General features: G+C 41.1%; 1 protein-coding gene across 11 annotated transcripts in view; it reads left to right on the top strand.

The window, feature by feature from the left end:
• RPS6KA5 (ribosomal protein S6 kinase A5) overlaps positions 1–20,818 on the top strand; it is a 183,102-nt gene that overhangs the window by 57,753 nt on the left and 104,531 nt on the right. For 9 of the 11 annotated variants that reach the window (XR_006705258.1, XR_006705257.1, XM_045451873.1 and 6 more), the window contains one exon: positions 14,599–14,817. Coding sequence is in view for 9 of the 11 variants with exons in the window: in XM_045451873.1 (XP_045307829.1) it covers positions 14,599–14,817 (219 nt within the window). In the remaining 2 variants the exon portion in view is untranslated. Of the gene's footprint in view, positions 1–14,598; positions 14,818–20,818 lie in introns of those variants that run through there. The other 2 variants (XM_045451876.1, XM_045451875.1) reach the window with 1 other exon arrangement.

Here is a 20,818-nt window from a genome sequence, read left to right as displayed (position 1 = left end):
AGTGGTTCTCTGAATTTTCCTTCTTTTCTGCTATTTTCCTTCTAGATTGTAAGCTCTTAAGATCACCTTTATACATCTGTCCAACTCTGTAGCCCTGCCCCATCTCCATAGCTCACAACAGTGTGAGATGATAATGGTCTAACGAGTATATAATTCATGCTCTTGTCTCTAGCATGATTCTTGAGATTGATACCTCCAAGTCCAGGAAATAGCTTTGGTTCATCTTTTAGAATTATACTTGACTCTTTTTTTTTTTTTTTTCGACATTTTATTTATTTTTGGGACAGAGAGAGACAGAGCATGAACGGGGGAGGGGCAGAGAGAGAGAGGGAGACACAGAACCAGAAACAGGCTCCAGGCTCTGAGCCATCAGCCCAGAGCCCGACGCGGGGCTCGAACTCACGGTCCGCGAGATCGTGACCTGGCTGAAGTCGGACGCTTAACCGACTGCGCCACCCAGGCGCCCCGAATTATACTTGACTCTTGACCAGTGTGGCGGTTAGGGGCGCCAACCCCCTGCCTAGTTGAAAATCCGTGCATAACTTTTGGCCCACCAAAAACTTAACTTCCCTCCTGTTGACTGGGAACCTTACTGATAATATAAATAACTGATCAACACATATTTTGTGTGTTATATGCATTATATACTGTGCATTTAACAATAAAGCCCAAGAAAAGAAAATATTAGGAAAATCATAAGGAAGAGAAAATACATTTACGGTATTGTACTGTATTTATTTTTAAAAAATTAATGTGTAAGTGGACCTGTGTAGTTCAAACCCATGTTCAGGGACCAACTGTATTTTGTTTCATGATGAAATTTTAGATTGTTTGTGCGAATACTGATTCTGTTTTCATTTCTCTCCTTACCTTTTCTGCTGCTTTACTTTTAACCATTTGCTTTCTCTGAGACATGTGCCCAGGTAGAGATGAAGAAAGTCTTTAAGCATACCCATTGTGTACATTCTTAGTACTTCTAATGCTTAATGGAATGGAGCATGATGGTTTTAGCTAAAAAAAAAAAAAAAAAAAACTTTAGTATTCTCCTTGAATTTTCTTTATTCATCATACATGATCCTGTACTTTGGAGATCTTTTGTCATTACGCCTCCCCAAAAGTTAAATAAAGTTTCCCATGTGACCACAAAGGGTGCCCCCGAGTTGATTTCTTCTTCTAGTTTTAGTGCATTCACAACTGTGAAGTACTTCGTATCCAGGATGACATAGCAAATTCAGGCTTGAATCTTGATGTTTTCATTACCTACTTGTGTTCCCTGGGTAAATCACTTGAACTCTGAGAGCCTAAGTCCCTATTGGCATAAGTCAATAATACCCATCTCACAGTGTTGTTATAAGATTAATGAAATAATGGATACGAAGTGCCAGTTGCTGGATAACCATCAGTTGTGGTTGTTTATTGAATAGGAAACTCCACTGTAAAGCTATATCCTAAATTTGAAAAACAAAATTATTTGGGACTTCTTCATAAGGATAATTAGTCTTTTCATATAGATATGTTAGCATATCTGGTAGTAATTTCAACGGAAGTTATATTTCTAATAAAAAAAGTCTAACAAATGAAAAACTGCTTCATAAATGAGATATTGGTAGTTGAAATTTGATGAACATTTCTAAGAAGTTGATTTGTCTATTACCTTAAAAATAACATATCAAATGAAAGGATTGTGTTTCTTACTCTGCTTTCTTCTTTTAACTATACCGACATTTTAGGTTCTGAACACCCTTTTATTTTAGGTTGGCGATCTTATACTTAAATATGCAGAAAATGAGTAATAAAACATTTAGAGTGCCTGACACATAGTAACTGCTGTATAAACTTGAGCTAGTTATGTAACTAAAAGAGAAAGAAGCCCAGCTTCTTAAAAGAGATAATATAATGCATTAGCGAGGTCTCACATGAGCTTGATATGTGTCATTTTTTAACAAATATTTTATGGTACAGCCTAAAATATGTCCAGCAAGAGAGGAATAGAGCCACCAAAGATCTTCCAGGTTTCAGGCTGGTTCTTCTGGTCCATTATCCACTCCACAGCCTGAGTGATCCTTCTTAAGTGCAAAATTGGACATGCCACTTCTCTATTTGAAACTTTCAGTTCAGGGGCACCTAGGTGGCTCAGTTGACTAATAAGCATTTGACTCGATTTCGACTCAAGTCATGATATCACGGTCTGTGGGATGGAGCCCTGCATTGGACTCTGTGCTGACAGCATGGGGCCTGCCTGAGATTCTCTTTCTTCCTCTCTGTTTGCCCCTCCCCAGCTCGTACTCACGCTCTCTCTCTTTCTCAAATACTAAAAGTAAACTTTCAGTTCATTCCCATTGCTCTTGGGATTCACTCATTTACATGTGTTTATCAAGAGGCAAGTACTGTTTTGGGTGCTGGGCTTAGAGTAGGAAGTATTAAAAAAAATGATAGATTACATACAAATCTGCAAATTGAATAATAAGGATCTAGGCATTTAATGTAGTCATTTAATATAGAATTATTCCTGAGCTTATGAAACCTTAGAATGAGTACTGGCAAAGTACAGAAATTCAAAATGCCTTGCCTCCAGGAATGTCTAGTGGGCAACTATCATTTGTGCTTACCTCAGCCCCTGGTGCCCTCATGAGAAGATAACTTTTTCCTTGTTGTGTTGATTTTTTTGGGGGGGGTCATCTAATCAATAGCAGATCTTGCAAGCTGTTGCATGGAAATACTTATTTATCTAGTAAAGAGACCATCTTTTGGTTGCTTACCCCAATCTTAAGTGCCATCCTTGAAATGGTGACTCTGGTGTTCTTTACTCATTTTCCCAGACTCTATGAAAATCATCCTTGATGGGACAGACTTTTTTTTTTTTTTTTTTTTAATTTATACTTCAGCGTTCTCAGAAGCACATTTTCTTTATTAAATGAGACAGATTTCTATTTCTCTTGGGTAATTTGCCACTAGAGGGTGCTAGAAATTACACTAGGCAACTTAAAGACAGCTACTTTTTGGTGATAGGATAAAGGGGAATAAAACTTTGGTTGAATCATGTAAAAGACTATTTTATAAAGTATGCTGACTTAGTCATCATTTGTCATTTTATTCCCTTAAGTGTTTGGAAAATATCCCTATTAAAATAGTACTTTTCCAAGCCTGTATTCATGAATCGTCAAAATTGTTATTCAAAAAAGTTTATAATTCTGCATCTGTATATATCCACTGTACCTTATGCTTCAGTGTAAACCTACAGTGTTTATGGAAGCCTTAGAGGTTAAATGTTTGTAATGATTTATGCCATGATCATAAAATGATTCCATAGGAAGATGTTGGTTGACATTGACATGATACAACTTATTACTGATGCTGTCGTAGGTCATGTCAGCTAGAAGCAGAGGCCAGGACAGGGATTTAGGTGCATGTGATTAATTGCAGGAATGCTCTCAGGGGAGAGTGAGGGAAGCAGAAGGAGCAGGGGAAGAGCCCAAGCAGCATGTGGTCTAAGCTCGGGTCTAGATTCAGCCTGGACTCATGGGAAGTTTTGGAGCAAAAGTAAGGAGGCAGGCCTTTTGCACCTATGTTAGTCAATGGCTGTAGGCTGCTTGGGTTGGGACGGGTTAGGGAGTGGTCTGTCTACCTTAGGCCTTTCTCCTGAGAAGGAGGCAGCTGTGGATTATCAGCAGCTCTGGTGTATGGGTATACCAGCCTGTCCAAGTGTCACTGGCAGAGCACCCTTCACTTCTTTTTTTTTTTTTTTTTTTTAATTTTTTTTTAATGTTTTTATTTATTTTTGAGACAGAGAGAGACAGAGCATGAACGGGGGAGGGTTAGAGAGAGGGAGACACAGAAGTGGAAACAGGCTCCAGGCTCTGAGCTGTCAGCACAGAGCCCGACGCGGGGCTTGAACTCACGGACCGCGAGATCCTGACCTGAGCCGAAGTCGGCCGTTTAACCGACTGAGCCACCCAGGCGCCCCACCCTTCACTTCTACTACAGATGGTATTTAACACTGGCCAATAAGACATAACTGTGTAGCTAAGCAGACAGCTTGTTTGTTGAGGTATAAAGAGAATGATTTATGAATGTGCTTCAAGTAATGGTTGTTCTTACTTCCTTGTTCTTGTGGATGTTTCTTTTAGTAAGATTCTCTGATAATCATATTCATGGGCAGTCATTTCCAAGTCTAGACCTCACAGTTGGACATGGTTTCCTTTGTAGCTTTTTCTTCTTTCCTGCTGGACCAGAATCTTTGGTTTTCAAGTCATTTGGCACCAGGGATAAGATATGGCCTGTGATGTAATGGGTCACTCATGTGGAGATAGGCAGGAGTTGGCCACACCCACTTACATATATGCAGTTATGAGCTGGCTTCATGCATGTAGTGTCTTAGTGCTTTCTCTGAAACTTACAAAGTGCTGATCTAGAAAATTATTACACAATTAGTCTTTAGTTACTCAAGCTAATGCAGTATGCACAAATGGTAGCCATAGATAGTTATTCCTGTGACTATTTTTATTTTCAACCTTTGTACATGTTAAGCCTTTTTTAGACGCTATCACCATCCATAAGAAAATGTACTGTTTTGTGTTCCTGATTGAGCTGTACAACTGTTTCTGACCATTGATGTAGTTAAGCAAATTGGTCAAATGGCCGTGTTTTTAGTTTAAAAACTACAATTGGATTAAATCTAGAATGATGGCACTTTTATCATGTCACATCCAGATCCTCTGTATTACATATCTTCAGGAGGATATAAATGTTTATGCCCCAAACAAATGGCCTACCTCAGTGTCTTTTATAAAAATTACTGCTTATGATTTCATATGCTTTTACTGTGTCTCTTTTGTTTACTTACAGCATCTATTTATTTAATCGTGTTTGGGGTTCATAGCTTTTCCTTATATCTTAGAAGAATATTTTAGTCTGCCTTAATTAATTTTAGAAATTTGGGGTGTTTTTGATTTTACAAATCAAAGCAGTGGCCAATTTTTACAAAATAGTTATATGAAATGGCTCAGATTCTCCTTTTTTTTCCTCTAACAATTTTCTCTCTCTAAAAATTTTATTTCTTTAAAATTTTTTTCTTTAGACATTTTTTCTTTCAAAATCTGAAATATTTCATTTTATAGGTATGTATTTTTTAATATTTGGAATTTAGTGTACAGTTATCTGTTGTATAAAGGAATTTAGGAATCAATGCTTGTTTGATAAATATATAAAGTCAAGTGCATTTATTTAAAATTTTTTTTTCAACGTTTATTTTTATTTTTGGGACAGAGAGAGACAGAGCATGAACGGGGGAGGGGCAGAGAGAGAGGGAGACACAGAATCGGAAACAGGCTCCAGGCTCTGAGCCATCAGCCCAGAGCCCGACGCGGGGCTCGAACTCACGGACCGCGAGATCGTGACCTGGCTGAAGTCGGACGCTTAACCGACTGCGCCACCCAGGTGCCCCTAAGTGCATTTATTTTAAATGTGTTTTGAAATTTACCTTCTTTCAAAAAGAGATTTAAGGGCATTTTCAAGGTAAAAAAGAGAGAACCTTAAAAAAAAATAAGTGAAAGCCAGATAAAAGGAAAGTGAAATAGATTTTACAGACATCTGGGGTGAGATAGGCATTATAATTGAGTCTTAAATTTAACTCTGAGGTTATTAGGAGGTAGGGATAAAAGGGAAAATTCTGTGGCTTACATAATTTTTTTTTTTTTAAAGGAAAGGCATATAAATTTATTGAGAACAGTGACTTTCAAGCTGTTTTGGCTATTTCCCATAGGACGAAATAAGCACATTTTTATATTGCAACTCAGTATGTGTATTTATGTTATGTCTGTATATACACACACACAGACACACACACTTTTCTTCCACTAATACTTCTATAGTGTTTGTTATCTGCCAGGATGCTTACATTAATTTATTTAATCCCTGGAACAGAAAGTAGGATGTAGGAACTATTACCCTCCCTAATGTGGAAATTGAGACACTGTTATCTTAACTGTTCTACCCAAGGTCATACAGTTACTAAATACCATATGTAGGGTTCAGCCTCAGGCAATCTGGCAGAGTCTTTGTGTTTAGCTGCTGCTCTGTACTCCCCTCTCTTTTCCCCTCCCATGTGCTCAGATTTGTTTACATTCATATATACATACACATGGGCATGCATTTATAAAGAGGAAGCACTCTTCATGAAACACTTTTAGTGTATTTGTTTCTCTTATTTTTTTAAATGCTGTTTAGACCCACTAATTGATACCACTGCCCACTGTTTGGAAAAAAACAGTCTAAAGAGACTTTTTTTTTTTTAAGTTTGTTTGTTTGTTTGTTTATTTATTTATTTATTTATTTATTTATTTTGAGAGAGAGAGCGCACACAGCAGGGAAAGGACAGAGAAGGAGAGAGAGAATCCCAAGCAGACTCCGTGCCATCAGTGCAGAATCCTATGTAGGGCTTGATCCCATGAACCATGAGATCAAGAGTCGGATGCTTAACTGACTGGCCAAAAACCGGCCTAGAGAGACTTAACAAATGCTGAAGTTATCAAATGGTTCCTATATCATGAACATTAAATGATATCATGAGAATAGCATCTTTGACAGAAGATGTGTCAATATTATTGGAAAAACACTGTCTTTTGGACAATAATGTTTCTTTTTGATGCTAAGGTCTAATTAGATGTTTCAGATGGATCTTTTAGAAGTACCAAATTATGGTTAGTCGGTTGGACTCGTGAGTGTGTGTTTTTGTGGCTAATTGTGCTGTAAGAACACGGAAATGGAGCTATTTCTCTGACATGAATGATGGTGGGTTTTCTGGGGCTTCATACACACCACTCTGGCATTACTCACCACGTACGTTCCACTCACCTATTGACAGGGATCTTGTTTCCAAGGGCAGGACAAATGAAATTCAGAATTCCATGAGTGTCTTTCTTGTTTGGTTCCATTCCTGACAATGTTGTCTTGGGGTCAGTGAAGTTGTACAGGGGAAGGAGGAAGGGAAGGCAGGTGGCCTGCTGGTCAGTGCCAGGACATATCACATGTGGAAAGACAGAAATTTTTCCCCAGATTAAATGATATCTGAGAAAGGGATGTGGCCAGGCATTGTGATTCGTTCTTCAGTGATTGTGGCAGATCATAATGCAGTGGCCATAAATGGACTATGTTAAGACATTTTCCTGCTCTAGAATGGTGGCTCCTAAGTTTCCTGAGTTCACTTTCACCAGGGAATGTTGCCAGGAATCAAATTTAATACCCAAATTAAAAGGAATTGCTTCACGAAAGCTGATTGTTCCTTACTCTGAGGGAAAGAGTTGGCTGGGGGTAGCTCAGTACCACCGGTCTGCATTACTGGTTTCTTTTGTTAAAGACTCAGCTTCAACTTTAGAACAAAATTATCAGCCGAGAAGAGGGTATTTGGCTATACGCTACGGACCTCTTTCTTTGGTCTGCTCCTGTTTGCTAGCTTGTTTGTTCTTTTTTTTCATGCACTTAGCATTGAGTCTCCAGTTACTTGCTGATGATACAAGGAGTCAAATCACAGTGTATGATTTCATGGAATTTCCAGTCCTGTGGAAGTGGACAGTGAAGCAGTCACACAGATCAGTGAAAAGTCATGTTTCTGATCATTTCTGTGACAAAGAATGCATGGTGTTATGAAAGCATAAAATTTGAGGAACTGTGCTAGTCGGAGAAGTCAGAAAAGGCTGGAGGTTTGAAAGAGTCTGCTAAATGAGACAGAAGGGGGAAAGAGGGAGGTGGACGCCAGATAATTTAATTATATTAAGTATTCTCCTTATCTTAAGGGCAATTGGACATCAACTGATTTGAGCCAGAAGGGTTATATTTTTTATCAACAATTTAGATGGTACCACAAAAGCTGTGCTTGCCAGGTTGAGGATGAAAGCAAGCTGGGGCCATAGTGTGGTTGATGGCCGAGTCACCCTTTAAGGAGATTCCAGTAATCTGGAAGGAGGAGAGACTTCTTGGGTTCCAACAGTAATGAACAAGATTCTCTCTCATAATGACATGACTGGCACTTGTTAATCAAAAAAAAAAAACGGTTAAAGTGGAAAATCACTTTAAAAGGATATATATAAATATGTGCTTTGAACATATTAATTTCACTTAAAATAGATAAATATGTATTCATCTGCCAGTGAGGCCAGTCTTTGTGGTTGTTTGTTAAGTAGGGGCTTGGGGCTTGAACTCACCACCCTGAGATCAAGAGTCAGATGCTCTACAGGTTGAGCCAGTCAGGCACCCCCACTTGCCAGTCTTTGGATGTAGGCATGGGACCTTTTCTTTGAGAATAATTTCTTTTTTTTTTTAAACGTTTTCCTAAAGTTTATTTATTTATTTTGAGAGAGAGAGAGAAAGAGAGCACGAACAGGGGAGGGGCAGAGGGAAAGAGAGAGAATCCCAAGCAGGGTCCACGCTGTCAGCGCAGAGTCCCATGTGGGACTTGAACTCACAGACCGCAAGATCATGACCTGACGTGAAACCAAGAGTCAGACACTTAACTGAGCCACCCAGGCGCCCCGAGAATAATTTCTTAAACAATAGTTTATTTTGTATAAATCACTTGTAGTGATGCTTGTAGTGCATCATCTAAAATTAAGTTTCGGATTCTTCAAAGCAGAGTGGGAACCAGCAGCATTTGAAGTACTCTGAGTCCAGAATCCTTCTAGATTTCCACAGTTTTCCCCCAAGCCTTTTATAGTGTTCCACCCACACCTAGCTTTTCAGCAGTTCTTTTTTTTTTTTTTAAGTGTCTTGCTTCTATCCAGTTCTTCCAAAGTATTCAACCTCATTTTTCTTTCACATTTACATTTCAGTGGTTTATGTAACATGTAGTTAAATTATATAATAACAATAACAGGAGTAAATGGGTGAGGCCACGAGTGAGTATCCACGAGTTGGTGTGAAGCAGACAGCTGAGCTACATGGAGACAGAAACGCATGGGTGAACCCGTCCTAGGCAGTCAGTGTGCAGCAGTGTGTTGTACAGAAGAAAAGGGGGGCGTATTCCTGGTCCAAGTGGAAGTCGCTAACAATTTCTGCCATGCGGTTTTTTAAAAGCCATGGTTCAAGTACAGTAGTTTCTGCTAGGAGTTTGGTATGAACCCAAAGTGTGGCATAACTGATAAGCAGTGTGTACGAGGCACACAGTTTTCAATAGCATTAGTAAAAATTGGGAAACAGTGATCTCACAGTGCTTGAGCCATTTGGGTCCCAGTGAGAGTGGCATGTCCTAGGTGAGGACTGCAATTAAGTAAATAAACCAGAGACCTTCTAGAACAATGGCTCCTAACTAACTCTTCCTCCAGAATAATGCATGTAAACATATGCACATTTTGCATGCATTTAATTATATGGTGTTGTAAAGTGATTGCTTTTACAGACTGTAAAAATATTTTTTAACAAATTGTGATCTCATTATCATGAGATTAGATGCTACTTCCTAAAACTTTTTAATGAATTCACATTTTACAAATAAAGCAAAAAGATTGGTTCAGTTATGCTCAAAATAAATTTCAGCAAGAAGGCTGCTTTTGTTTAGCCTGAAAATGTACTTGAAATTGTGTGGTGGCTTTTGATATGGCAGCATGAATGTCATCTTGTTTTCAAACCGTCAGTCAGTTTTAACTTTTCTTTATTATGACAACAAGCACTAAACACCTGATTGATAATACTAATTGTGGCAAGTGGAGTAAGATTCCCGCACTTGGAAAAGCAAACTGAGACGTACTCCAAGGAACTAGACATTTCCCCGTGGTGCTTGGTTTTAGTTCATTTTATATTATTTGCTTTATCCTCAAGCTACTGAGATCGTTGTCAACAAGGTCTGCCAACACTGTGCTGTCTGTGTCAGCGAGGATAGAATTCTAAGTCCGCATTTCACTTTGAACAGAACTAACCTTCATAAGAGAGCTGGTTTCCTCCCAGCTGTGGAGTTCTTTCTCCAGCTTTGTGGAGAAGTTTACTTATGTGTCTTGATCCAGTTCTCTCCTCTGAAATGGCTGCTTGAAGAGCACTCCGGTCTTAAGCAGAACCCAAAATGGCGTCTGCTGGGCCTAGAGTTGAAGGAGTTACTTCCTTCATTTGGTCCCAGATGTCTATCAAGCTAAAGTCAGGAACTAATCCTTCTCGTCGTGCATGCTTAGAATTGACTTTCCTTCAGTCTCAAAAGAAGTAGAACCTCTACCTCTGCGTCAAGCGCTGTTAGACTGGTCCTCTGGAAACCCAGTGAACTCCGTGCCCTCTTTTTCTCACATTTCTTGACAGAGTATCTTGAAGAGGCGCCGATGCTAATGAAATTGATAAGGTTCACAGCAGGACACAAGACTTCCGTGAGGATTGCTCATAAAGCCTTTGAAACCATTGCGTGTGGATGTGAAAATTAGAGTCATGCTGAAGCAGGAAGCTTAGTCTCTACCTAAGCAGCAAATCCGGATGTGTGGCCAAACATCCATTTTAGGGGCTCCATCCGAGCAGGAAGTACTGTTCATTTTTTATGGCCAGGAGGGTTGTCAGCATTGGTAGCCTTTGCAGGTTCCAGACGATGCTTTCAGAATAGGAATTCTTTAACGAGGTCGGCACACCACTTACCGAATGAAAGCCAGTTAGTTGTTGGCTGCACTAGAAGGCAAGCAGTCATTCATCTGGTTACGAACTAAAAGGATACAATACTTCCATCAACTCCACTTTTCGTGTCCCCTCTTCAGATACTGGAATGCATGTAGGTGGTTCTGGAGTGGATGGTGCTGTTCACCAGAAGGGCTGCTTCGCTTTCTCTCTCTGTACTCATCTGCAACCCAGTTTACCCAGGGAGGGCGTAGCGACTGGGTTTTCTTCCCCTCTGCAGTGTGACAAGCAGCCTTATGGGTGCTTCAAAAACAAGGCTGTTTGGACACAACTATGTTTTAGTTAGGCATCCTACTCCTAGGATCCTACTTGTCTGAAGTGTTTGTTGTGTGGAATGTTGTAAGGCACTTGTTGAATTTTGTTGACATAAACACCTTTGGCACTTACTATGTGATAAAAGTACTGTAGCCTTAGTTAATCGTGGCAACTATAAAAGTAAAAACAGAAGATTTGTAAGCTTTATCCTTCTTTCTTTTCCCTGACGCTTTCTGATAGGGAAAATAATTGTATTGGCAGGATATATGCAGTCTTTAGCTTATGTTATTGGTAAGCTTCTGGATCTCATCACATGGCAAGGTGGATGACTGTTTACTATTTGACAGTATATAATGTAGCAGCAGGATGATTTTATATTATTTGACCACATACATTAGCATCCTGTGCTACCTCGTATTTAGCATAATAGGACATTTTTTAAAAATTTCTTAACATTTATTCATTTTTTAGAGACAGAGAGACAGAGCATGAGTGAGGGAGGGGCAGAGAGAGAGAGAGGGAGACACAGAATCTGAAGCAGGCTCTAGGCTCCCAGCTGTCAGCACAGAGCCTGATACAGGGCTCAAACTCACCGACCATGAGATAGATCATGAGCTGAGCCGAAGTCAGACGCTTAACCGACTGAGCCACCCAGGCTCCCCAATAAAATAGGACATAGTTTTAAAGTAATAGGAAAGAGGGGCACCTGGGCAGCTCAGTCGGTTGAGCGTCCGACTTCAGCTCAGGTCATGATCTATGGTTTTGAGCCCCATGTTGGGCTCCGTGCTGACAGCTCCGAGCCTGGAGCCTACTTTGGATTCTGTGTCTTCCTGTCTCTCTGCCCCTCCCTTGCTCGCTCTCTCTCTCTCTCTCACTCAAAAATAAACATTTTTAAAAAAAATTTTTAAGAGTTAAAGTAATAGGAAAGAAATCAAAGAAAAAATATTTGTAACTCACAGAGTACGTCAGTGGAACCTCCTAGTGGTGAGAAGTCTCAAAATCATTTACTTTAAGTTTGGCTTAGGGAATAAGGACATTTTGCATAGGTGAGATGGCATGGTAGTGTTTTTAAGTATTTAAAAAATGATCTTACAGGGAAGGGTAATACTCTTTTTGCAAGTCCAGAGGGTATAGAAGGACCAACAGATAAATATTATAAAAAAGGTCTGTGTCCACTCGATAAAAGGAACATTTTCTAATATTTCCATCCCTTCTCCCCCTCAATAAAATAGGCTACTTTGCAAGACTTTCTCCTCATAAAAGTTAACGGCCCCGTGTCCAGCACACCAAAAACCCACCTTACTTCTATCGTGACTTCTGTTTAATGTCTCACTCCCTATTTATTTGCCTGTGAGGTCGTCCGCTGAAGGGAGGCGGATGGAGCAGAGCTAAGCGTGTGGGACGCAGGGCCAGGTGGGCAAGTATGGTCTTCGATGCTTCAGTTTCTCAGTGTGGTAATCCTTCTCCCCTACTTACAGGGATGATGTAGGAATTGAAGGAGTTAATATACCTCTACAGTGCCTGGCAAGTACTCAGATGTTAAGTGCTAACACCCTGCCGTCTTTCAGCCACACGGTCAACACTTAGGCTGAAAGACTAGCTAGCTATAAGCTGAACAGCCATCTTTCAGTGATGTCTTGGGAAGATTTGCTTTGTTGGACAGCACACATAATTTCTAAGGACCGGAGCATTCTGGAGACGGGAGTCTCAGAGAACGGGGGGGTCTGGGCGGGTGCTGTGTGTGTAGGGAACACAAAAGCCCCATACTTGTAGAGGACTTGACTTCCTCCCGAGTTTCTGTCATGGCTGACTCTGTGGAAGATATAGCACGCTTCATCAGAATATTTTCCAGCTTCCTGGCAGGGCTTCTGGAATAGATGAGCTTTTTTCATTTTTATACTTTAGGTTAATTTGTTGGCTTCAGAAAGTTGTCATTTTGGTTTTTTTTGTTCACCTCTACCTCACTAAAATCTCAGTCTGTGATCATTTTATTTACAATGGGGTAGGACACAAACCCTTTATGCACTTTCTCTGTATTCCAGAATGTGTTCAGTATGATTATGGTAGTGATTTTACTAAAACCAGAGCATCCGATTTCTAGTATTTGCGAAGAATCATCTCTTAAATTCATTTTCAGCCCAAAGCGTGGTCCCTGAAGTTTGTACCCATTCTGCCACCGCTTACCCAAGTCTTTTGGCCAGTTCCTTACAGTCCTGGAACCCGTTTCTTATCTGTAACATGCAATTACTAAAAGTCCCACCTTCACTAGCTGTTCCGAGGATTAAGTGAACCAGTGTGTGGAATGTGTTCAGCACAGAGCCTGGCATAAGCAAGTTCCTTAGAAAGCGTCCTCGTCAGGAGTATTCCAGCCTTTCACCAATCCATATGTATATGTCTGTCATGTGTTGGTACTAATTTACTTCTCGAAGGACTGACCTGAATAACGTGGAGTATACAGGAGCCCCTCCCTTTAAGCGCTCTCACACTAGTGAGTGGATCAGAACAGAATTATGGGCTAAATACCGTAGAGGTGTGGGCAGGGTGCAGGGAGGCCCTGGAGGGAAGGTCTGGGTCAGAACTCAGACTAACTCCAGAATGGTCTGATGAAAGTATCAAACTTGGGGTGCCTGGGTGGCACTGTCGGTTAAGTGTCCGACTCTTTACCTCAGCTCACGTCATGATCTCACGGTTAGTGAGTTCAAGCCCTGCATTGGGCTCTGCTCTGATGGTACAGAGCCCGCTTGGGATTCTCTCTCTCTCTCGCTCTTTCTCCTTCCCTCTCTGCTCTTCCCCCGCTTGTGCTCTTTCTCTCTGAAAATAAATAAAGTGTTGAACTTCAAAAGTGGGACTGGGCTTACCCACCCAGGAGGTGTTTCAAAGGAAAGAGAATTTTAATACACTGTAGAGATGCATTGGGGACCTACCCCTTCCCTCTCACAGTGTTTTTGTCTGCCTTTCCTTCACCCTCCTCCTCCTACCCCTTCCTGCCCTCTTCGCCTTTCTCTAGGGAAATAAATGCAGATACCTGCACATTCGGCCCCAGTTCCTCCATCTGGGGGAGTGGCACCACACACAGGATTTGTCCAACTGAGCCCTTAGGGAAAACTTTTTGAGGTTGACCTACTGAGCCATGAATTACTGCCCAAAGATGTAAAGGGGCTTTTCTGTCAGGATGCTTACAAGTTAAGGTATTTTAGTGTTTTCTAAGTCTGAAGATCTCTTCTGTTTATATAATGTCAGCTTACGTTTCTTTAGATTTTTTATTAAATATAGAGGGAGAGTCGAGGTGCTAGGTTTATATGTGTATGAGATTCTTAAGAACTGTTTTCATTTGTTTACATCAACAGCAAAACCTGAAGATTTTATCTGATGTCTAAAATGTCCTAGTTGTTCCAGAATGAGATTGTGGTTAATTGACCATAATAGCAGCTAGTTCCCTACAGCTAAAAATATTGAGGAGAAAATACCAGTAAAAGAGTGAAAACATAACGCTGTCAGCAGTGGTGAAATATGTAAATACCAAGGTTTAGACCTAGAAATATATTTGGCCTACAACGAAAGAAATCTGTCAAAGCTGTTTTATTTGAAACCGCAATAAAGGTACTTTTTCATCAAGGAAAGTTTGTCGCGCATCTCGTAACTTTCACCTGCCAATAGATTACCGTTCTGTGTAGTATTTTCATTCTTTTTCTTTTTTCTTTTCATTTTCAGCTTATGGAAAAGTATTTCTGGTTCGTAAAATCAGCGGTCACGATACTGGAAAGCTGTATGCCATGAAAGTACTGAAAAAGGCAACGATAGTTCAAAAGGCCAAAACCACAGAGCACACAAGGACAGAGCGGCAAGTCCTGGAGCACATCAGGCAGTCAGCATTTTTGGTGACGTTGCACTATGCTTTCCAGACAGAAACCAAACTTCATCTCATTTTGGGTAAGTGTCCATTGGCCCTCGGTTGTCAGTTGTTCTTTTTACCAGAACACTTTTTCCCTTGGGTCTTGAGTTGCAATGAACTCAAAGGACCGCCTCCTTCAGACTTAGAAGAAATGAAACGGTTTGACTCTCATTCTTTCTGTGACGGCAGTTCCTTGAACACCATGAGTTGTTCTGGATTTGGGACCTCCCACCCTGAAGGGGTTTATATACTTCTATTCCACATTCCTTTATTGGTCTTAAGGAATACTTGAGTCATTAGGGGGGGTCTGCTTCCCTGGGCATTGTGCTTCCACTCAAATGTGGGGACTGGAACGGTGACATGGGCCACAGTTTCTGCCTCAGGAGTTCTCAGGAGCTTTCCACGTTCGGGCTGAAAAAGGGATATTTGTGGAAACTGGTAGTTGGGGAAAAAGATAAAAGGGAGACTTCTATTCTTGGAGATGCTTTGCTTTTTTGGTGAAAAATCTGCATTTAAAGGAGATGCTCACCAGCCAGTCAATGGGGGCACTCCCATTTCTACCCACAGACACTTTCTGAATCCTTTCCTTTCCCAAACAGAGTTGGCCCATCATGTATGAACTTTGGAAATGTCCTCTGTTACACGTTGCCAGATTGCCTCACGGGAAAGTCGCAGCGTTTTCTCTTCCTCCTAATGATAAATGGTGATGCTGTACTCTGTCCTCATTGACTATTTCATCTGTTCCACTTTAGTCCCACCCTTGTGATAATTTGCATTTATGTGATATGCTCCCCTGGTTCTCGAACTGTTCTGAGGGTTAGAGGAGATAGAAGTCCACATCGTGCTCTGTAAGCGTCACCTATTTCTTGAGTGTGAATGGTGTGCCTGCACCATGCTACGTGCCAAGTATTATCCATGGTGATCACTAGCCCTCACGACAGTGCCGCTAGAGTCCCCTCATTAGTGATGTTGATGGTTCTAGAAGCTATATCTCCTGAAGTAACATATCTTGTGTAAACTTGAGAATGAAGATTGGAACTCGGGTCTGACTCATTTCAAAGTCCGCCAAACAGTGCTGCCTATACTCTTGGATTATTGGTAGTACAGACAGGTAGGTTCTTATATATTTGACAATTTTGTCGAATGCCTTTATTTTGGAAATTATACTTTCATCAATGACGCCTAAAGTTGCATTCACTTTTTGAGTCATGAAGTTACACTTCAGGCTCAGTTTGGAATGCTTACCGTCAACTAACAGTCCTAAATCTTGTATATGTAGAGGTCACATTCTCCCTTGCCCTGTCAGGGTCCCCTGTTACCATCATCATCTACCCGGTGTTCCTGCAAGTCAGTTACCATTTGGCTCTTCTTTCTGCCTCCTGGGCCTACCTGCTCAGCTTTGTTACTTACTGATTCTTAAATACGTATTCCCGGAGTATCCCAGGTATATGGCACAGAACACTTTCGTACAATGATTTTGAACACTTATGGCAGGAGAACTCTTCCCTCAAGTGACGACGCAAACATTCAAATGGAAAACAAATAGAAATGAGTACCCCTGCTTGAATCTAAGCCCAAGGGCACAAAGTCCTGCCAGTGTATTTCTATACCCACCCTACAAGAATCTCCAGGGAAGCTTTAGGAAGTCCATGAACACTGCTTGAGATGTAATTATCTTGTTTAAGCTTCTCCCCTTATAAAGAGCTGGCTCATCAAAGTGAAATCATGTGCCTAAGATCATGTAAGTAGTGTGAGCCTGACGTGGCAAGCAGCCACACTCCCAGACTCTGCACCACCACAGAGCAGCTTTTCTCTTCCGCTCCTCTTCTTCCTGTTCTCGCACCATAACTGGACTCGGTCTTTTCTTTTACTGTTTATCGTAAATCGTGTAGTTTGGTAAATCATGTTTTTAATTTAGAAGTAGATGAATGGACGATTTTGTATTTGATTAAAAAACAATAGTCTTGGGGTGCCCGGGGTGGCTCTGTTGGTTAAGCGTCTGACTTCGGCTCAGGTCATGATCTCGCAGTTCGTGGGTTCGAGCCCCATGTTGGGCTCTGTGCTGACAGCTCGGAGCCTGGAGCCTGCTTCGGATTCTCTCCCTTGTACTCTGTCTTTCTCAAAAATAAACATTTAAAAACAAAGCAAAACAAAACAATAGTCTTTAATAGTATTGCTTTTTAGCTGTTGGTTCTCCATTAATTTTGCTCTTTGTTAGTGGCCCATAAATAAATACAGAAGAAAACAAGAAAACCTGTTTCTCGAGCCATCTCAGGAGTAGAATGTGGACTAGAATAGCACGCTGGCTCCATCATGAGTGAGGCAGTACCTTTGGAACGCATGCCCTCTACTTCCTCTCTCTGTTGATGTATTTAACATAATTTCTCATTGTGCATGTTAATAGTTGTTTTTTTGGCTTTAAAATCGAAACTTTGCAGAATCTTTGAGCAAGGCTTTATTATCAACTGTTTTTATGGTTCAGTTTGCAATGCTTAGAATGCACACTAGGCCAGTTTTCCAAATGTTGTGCTATGCACTTAGTCCTCATCTTAGTCCCTTTGAGCTGCTGTAACAAAATACCACAGACAGGGGGCTGAAACAACAGACGTCTGTTTTCCTCACTGTTGTGGCGGCTGGAAGTCCCAGATCAAGGTGCCGGTAGGGTTGGTTTCCTCTGAGGGCCATAAGGAAAGTCTGTTCCAGGCCTCTCTCCATGACTGGCAGATGGCCGTCCTCTTGCTGCCTCTTCCAACAGTCCCCTCTCTGTGCATCACACCCGATGGTGCTTTATGTGTTCAATAGTCCTCTTATAAGGATACGAGTCTGATTGGATTAGGGCCCACCCCGAATGCCTCATTTTAGTAATTTAATTACCTTTGAAGACCCTGTCCCCAAATACAGTCATGTTCTGAGGTAGTGGGGGTTAGGGCTTCAATAGATTAATTTAGGGCAGGCAGGGAGGACAGAGTTCAGCCCATAACTATCTGTTAAGTTTATAGATTAGAGATAGAATTTTCACGTTGAGCTCTTCAGGGACCTATCTGACCTTTTTTTTTTTTTTTAAATTTTTTTAAAATTTATTATTTTTGAGAGAGAGAGAGAAAGCACATGAGTGGGGAAGGGGCAGTGATGGGGGCGTGGAATGGAGGATCCAAAGTGGGCTCAGCACTGACAGCAGGGAGCCCGGCGTGGGCTTGTGCACCGTGAGATCATGACCTGGGCCAAAGCTGGATGCTTAACCAGCTGAGCCACCCAGATGCCTGCCCAGCTGACCTTTTGGTCTGAAGTAAATATTATAGACCTTTTTTAAAAAAAAATAATATATTTTTAAAACTATTACTGTAAAAGCACATATATGCATATGGAAAATACGGAAAAGCAAAAATAAGAAATAAAAGATGTCAGAAAGCAAAAATAAGAAAACCTTTTCACTACTGGGAGTTTACCTCATTCTGTATCGCTCGGTTATTACTTAGTATGTGTATCCTAGATCTTTTTGTCTGTGTGTCCGCATGCAGGCACGTTTTGTCAGATGAGGTGGTCCCGTGCTACCTACGGTTTGCACCCAACATCCTTTCTTCAGCTGATGATGCCTGCTTTTCCTGGTTAATAAACTTTCACTTCATTTAATACCCAGTGGTACCAGTGATGTATTGTGCATATAACAAACTGCTCTACAAAGTAGTTGCTGCAGCAAGGATTTGTTTTCTCGTCATTTTGTGGGTTGGCCGGGCGGAGCTCTGCCGGTGGAGCCCAGACCTGCTCGTGGGATGGTGCTCAGCTAGCTGCAGGGTTGGCTGGACTTAAATTGCCAAGATGGTTACTCTCTCGTGTCCGAAAGCGAGTGCTGGCAGTTGTCTCGGGCACCTCTCTTCTCTGCGTGGCCTGTCGTCCTCCAGGGCAGTAGATCAGTTTCTTCCTAGCACAGCAGCCGAGAGGGCAGCAGCCGAGAGGGCAAAGGTTGAGGCTGCAAGGCCTCCCAAGGCCAGGCTCTAGAACTCATGCAGCCTCACCTCTGACTGGAGACCAGCCTGGATTTGATGGGTAGAGAAATAAACTCCCTTCCACCTTTTTTTTAGTTTAGTTTTTTTTTTTTTAAATTAAGATCTAATAGACATACAGCATTATATTAGTCTTAGGTATACAGTATAATGGTTTGGTATTTGTATATATTGCAAAATGATCACCACAGTATATCTGGTTAATGTCCCTCAGTACACGTAGTTACAGAATTTTGTTATGAGAACTTTGAAGATGTACTCTCTCAGCAACTTTCAAATATGCAACACAATATTACTAACTCTAGTTGCCCTGCTGTACGTGACATCTCCATGACCTGTTTTGTAACTGAAAGTTTGTACCTTTTTAAAAAAATGTATATTTATTTATTTTCAAAGAGGGAGAGAGAGAGAGAGAGCTCTGAAGGGGCAGAGAGAGAGAGGGAGAGAGAAATTCCCAAGCAGGCTCCACACCATCAGCACAGAGCCTGACGCAGGGCTTGAACTCACGAAGTGTGAGATCATGACCTGAGCCAAAATCAAGAGTTGGTCGCTTAACCAACTGAGCCACCCAGGCGCCCCAAAAAGTTTGTACCTTTTGACTCTCATCACTCATGTCACCTACTAATCCTCATCCCTGCCTCTGGCAACCACCTAAGTGTTCTATTTATAAGCTTGGTTTCTGTTTGTCTTTTGTTTCTTTTTTAAGGTTCGGCATATAAGTAAGATCATATAATATTTGTCTTTCTGTCTCTGATTTATCTCACTTAGCATAATGCCCTCAAGGTCCATTCATGTTGTCACAAATGTCATGATTTCATTCTTTTTTATGGCTGAATAATACTCCCACTGTGTATATATACCACATTTTCTTTATTCATTCATTGATGGATGCTTAGGTTATTTCTATATCTTGGCTATTGTAAGTATAATGATGCAGTGAACACGGGAGGAGGGCATATATCTTTTGAAGTTAGTGTTTGCATTTTCTTCAGAAAAATACCCAGAATGCAGTTGCTGGATCATATGGTAGTTCCATTTTTAGTTTTTGAGGAACCTCCATACTGTCTTCCACAGTGGCTGCACCAGGGCGCATTCCTACCCACAGTGCGGGAGGGTCCCTGTTCGCATGCTCGCCAAAGACCTCACTTCCTGATGAGGGGACTACAAATAATTGGTGGCCATCTACCACACAAGGCCATATTCACATTTCACTAATTGTCACATAGCATCTTTTTCAGCTGATTCGTCCAAACCAGGATCCAGTCCAGGAACATGTACTTGGTTGTTATGTCCTTGAAGTCTCTTAATCTGGAACCTACCCTTTTTTGTATCCATGGCTTACTGGTCTGAGAAATTATCTTGTAGTATCTTTTAGCTTATCCCTCTCTCTACTGAATTCTAGTAGTTGGGAAGTTAGATCTGGTCTTGATAGATTGACGTTCACTATTTTAGCTGGAATAAATCGTAGGTGGTGTTGCATGTTTCGTATTGTATCGCATCAGGAGAAACCCATTATCTGGTTGTTAGTAATGTGAAGACTAAGAGAGGTGACAGTCTGATCCCTTTATAACAGAATTATGTTTTTTCCTTATTAGTGAAAATAATTTGCATGATGTTTTGGCACTTTATGGTTTTAACAATTAATACTTGATAATTACTTGCTAAAATCAACGAATTATGAGTTGCAAAGTGGTGATTTTCTATGTCTATCATTTCTTCTATGTTTATTGGCTGGCATTCTTTCGTCAAGTGTGGCTTTCTGTCATCCACTGTAATTCTTTGGTTACCCTGAGACACGGTTTCTAACGGAAAGGCAAGAATCATTTCCTTTAACTGTCTGCATTCAAAGCGAGACGTTAAAAAGCAAACTCCAGGGGCGCCTGGGTGGCTCAGTCGGTTAAGCAGCCGACTTCGGCTCAGGTCATGATCTCGCGGTCCGTGAGTTCGAGCCCCGCGTCGGGCTCTGTGCTGACAGCTCGGAGCCTGGAGCCTGTTTCAGATTCTGCGTCTCCCTCTCTCTGACCCTCCCCCGTTCATG

This window comes from Leopardus geoffroyi, chromosome B3 (assembly GCF_018350155.1).
Source record: "Leopardus geoffroyi isolate Oge1 chromosome B3, O.geoffroyi_Oge1_pat1.0, whole genome shotgun sequence".
NCBI lineage: Eukaryota > Metazoa > Chordata > Mammalia > Carnivora > Felidae > Leopardus > Leopardus geoffroyi.
Note: the sequence above shows the minus strand (reverse complement) of the source record. Positions and strands in the feature narration are given on the sequence as shown.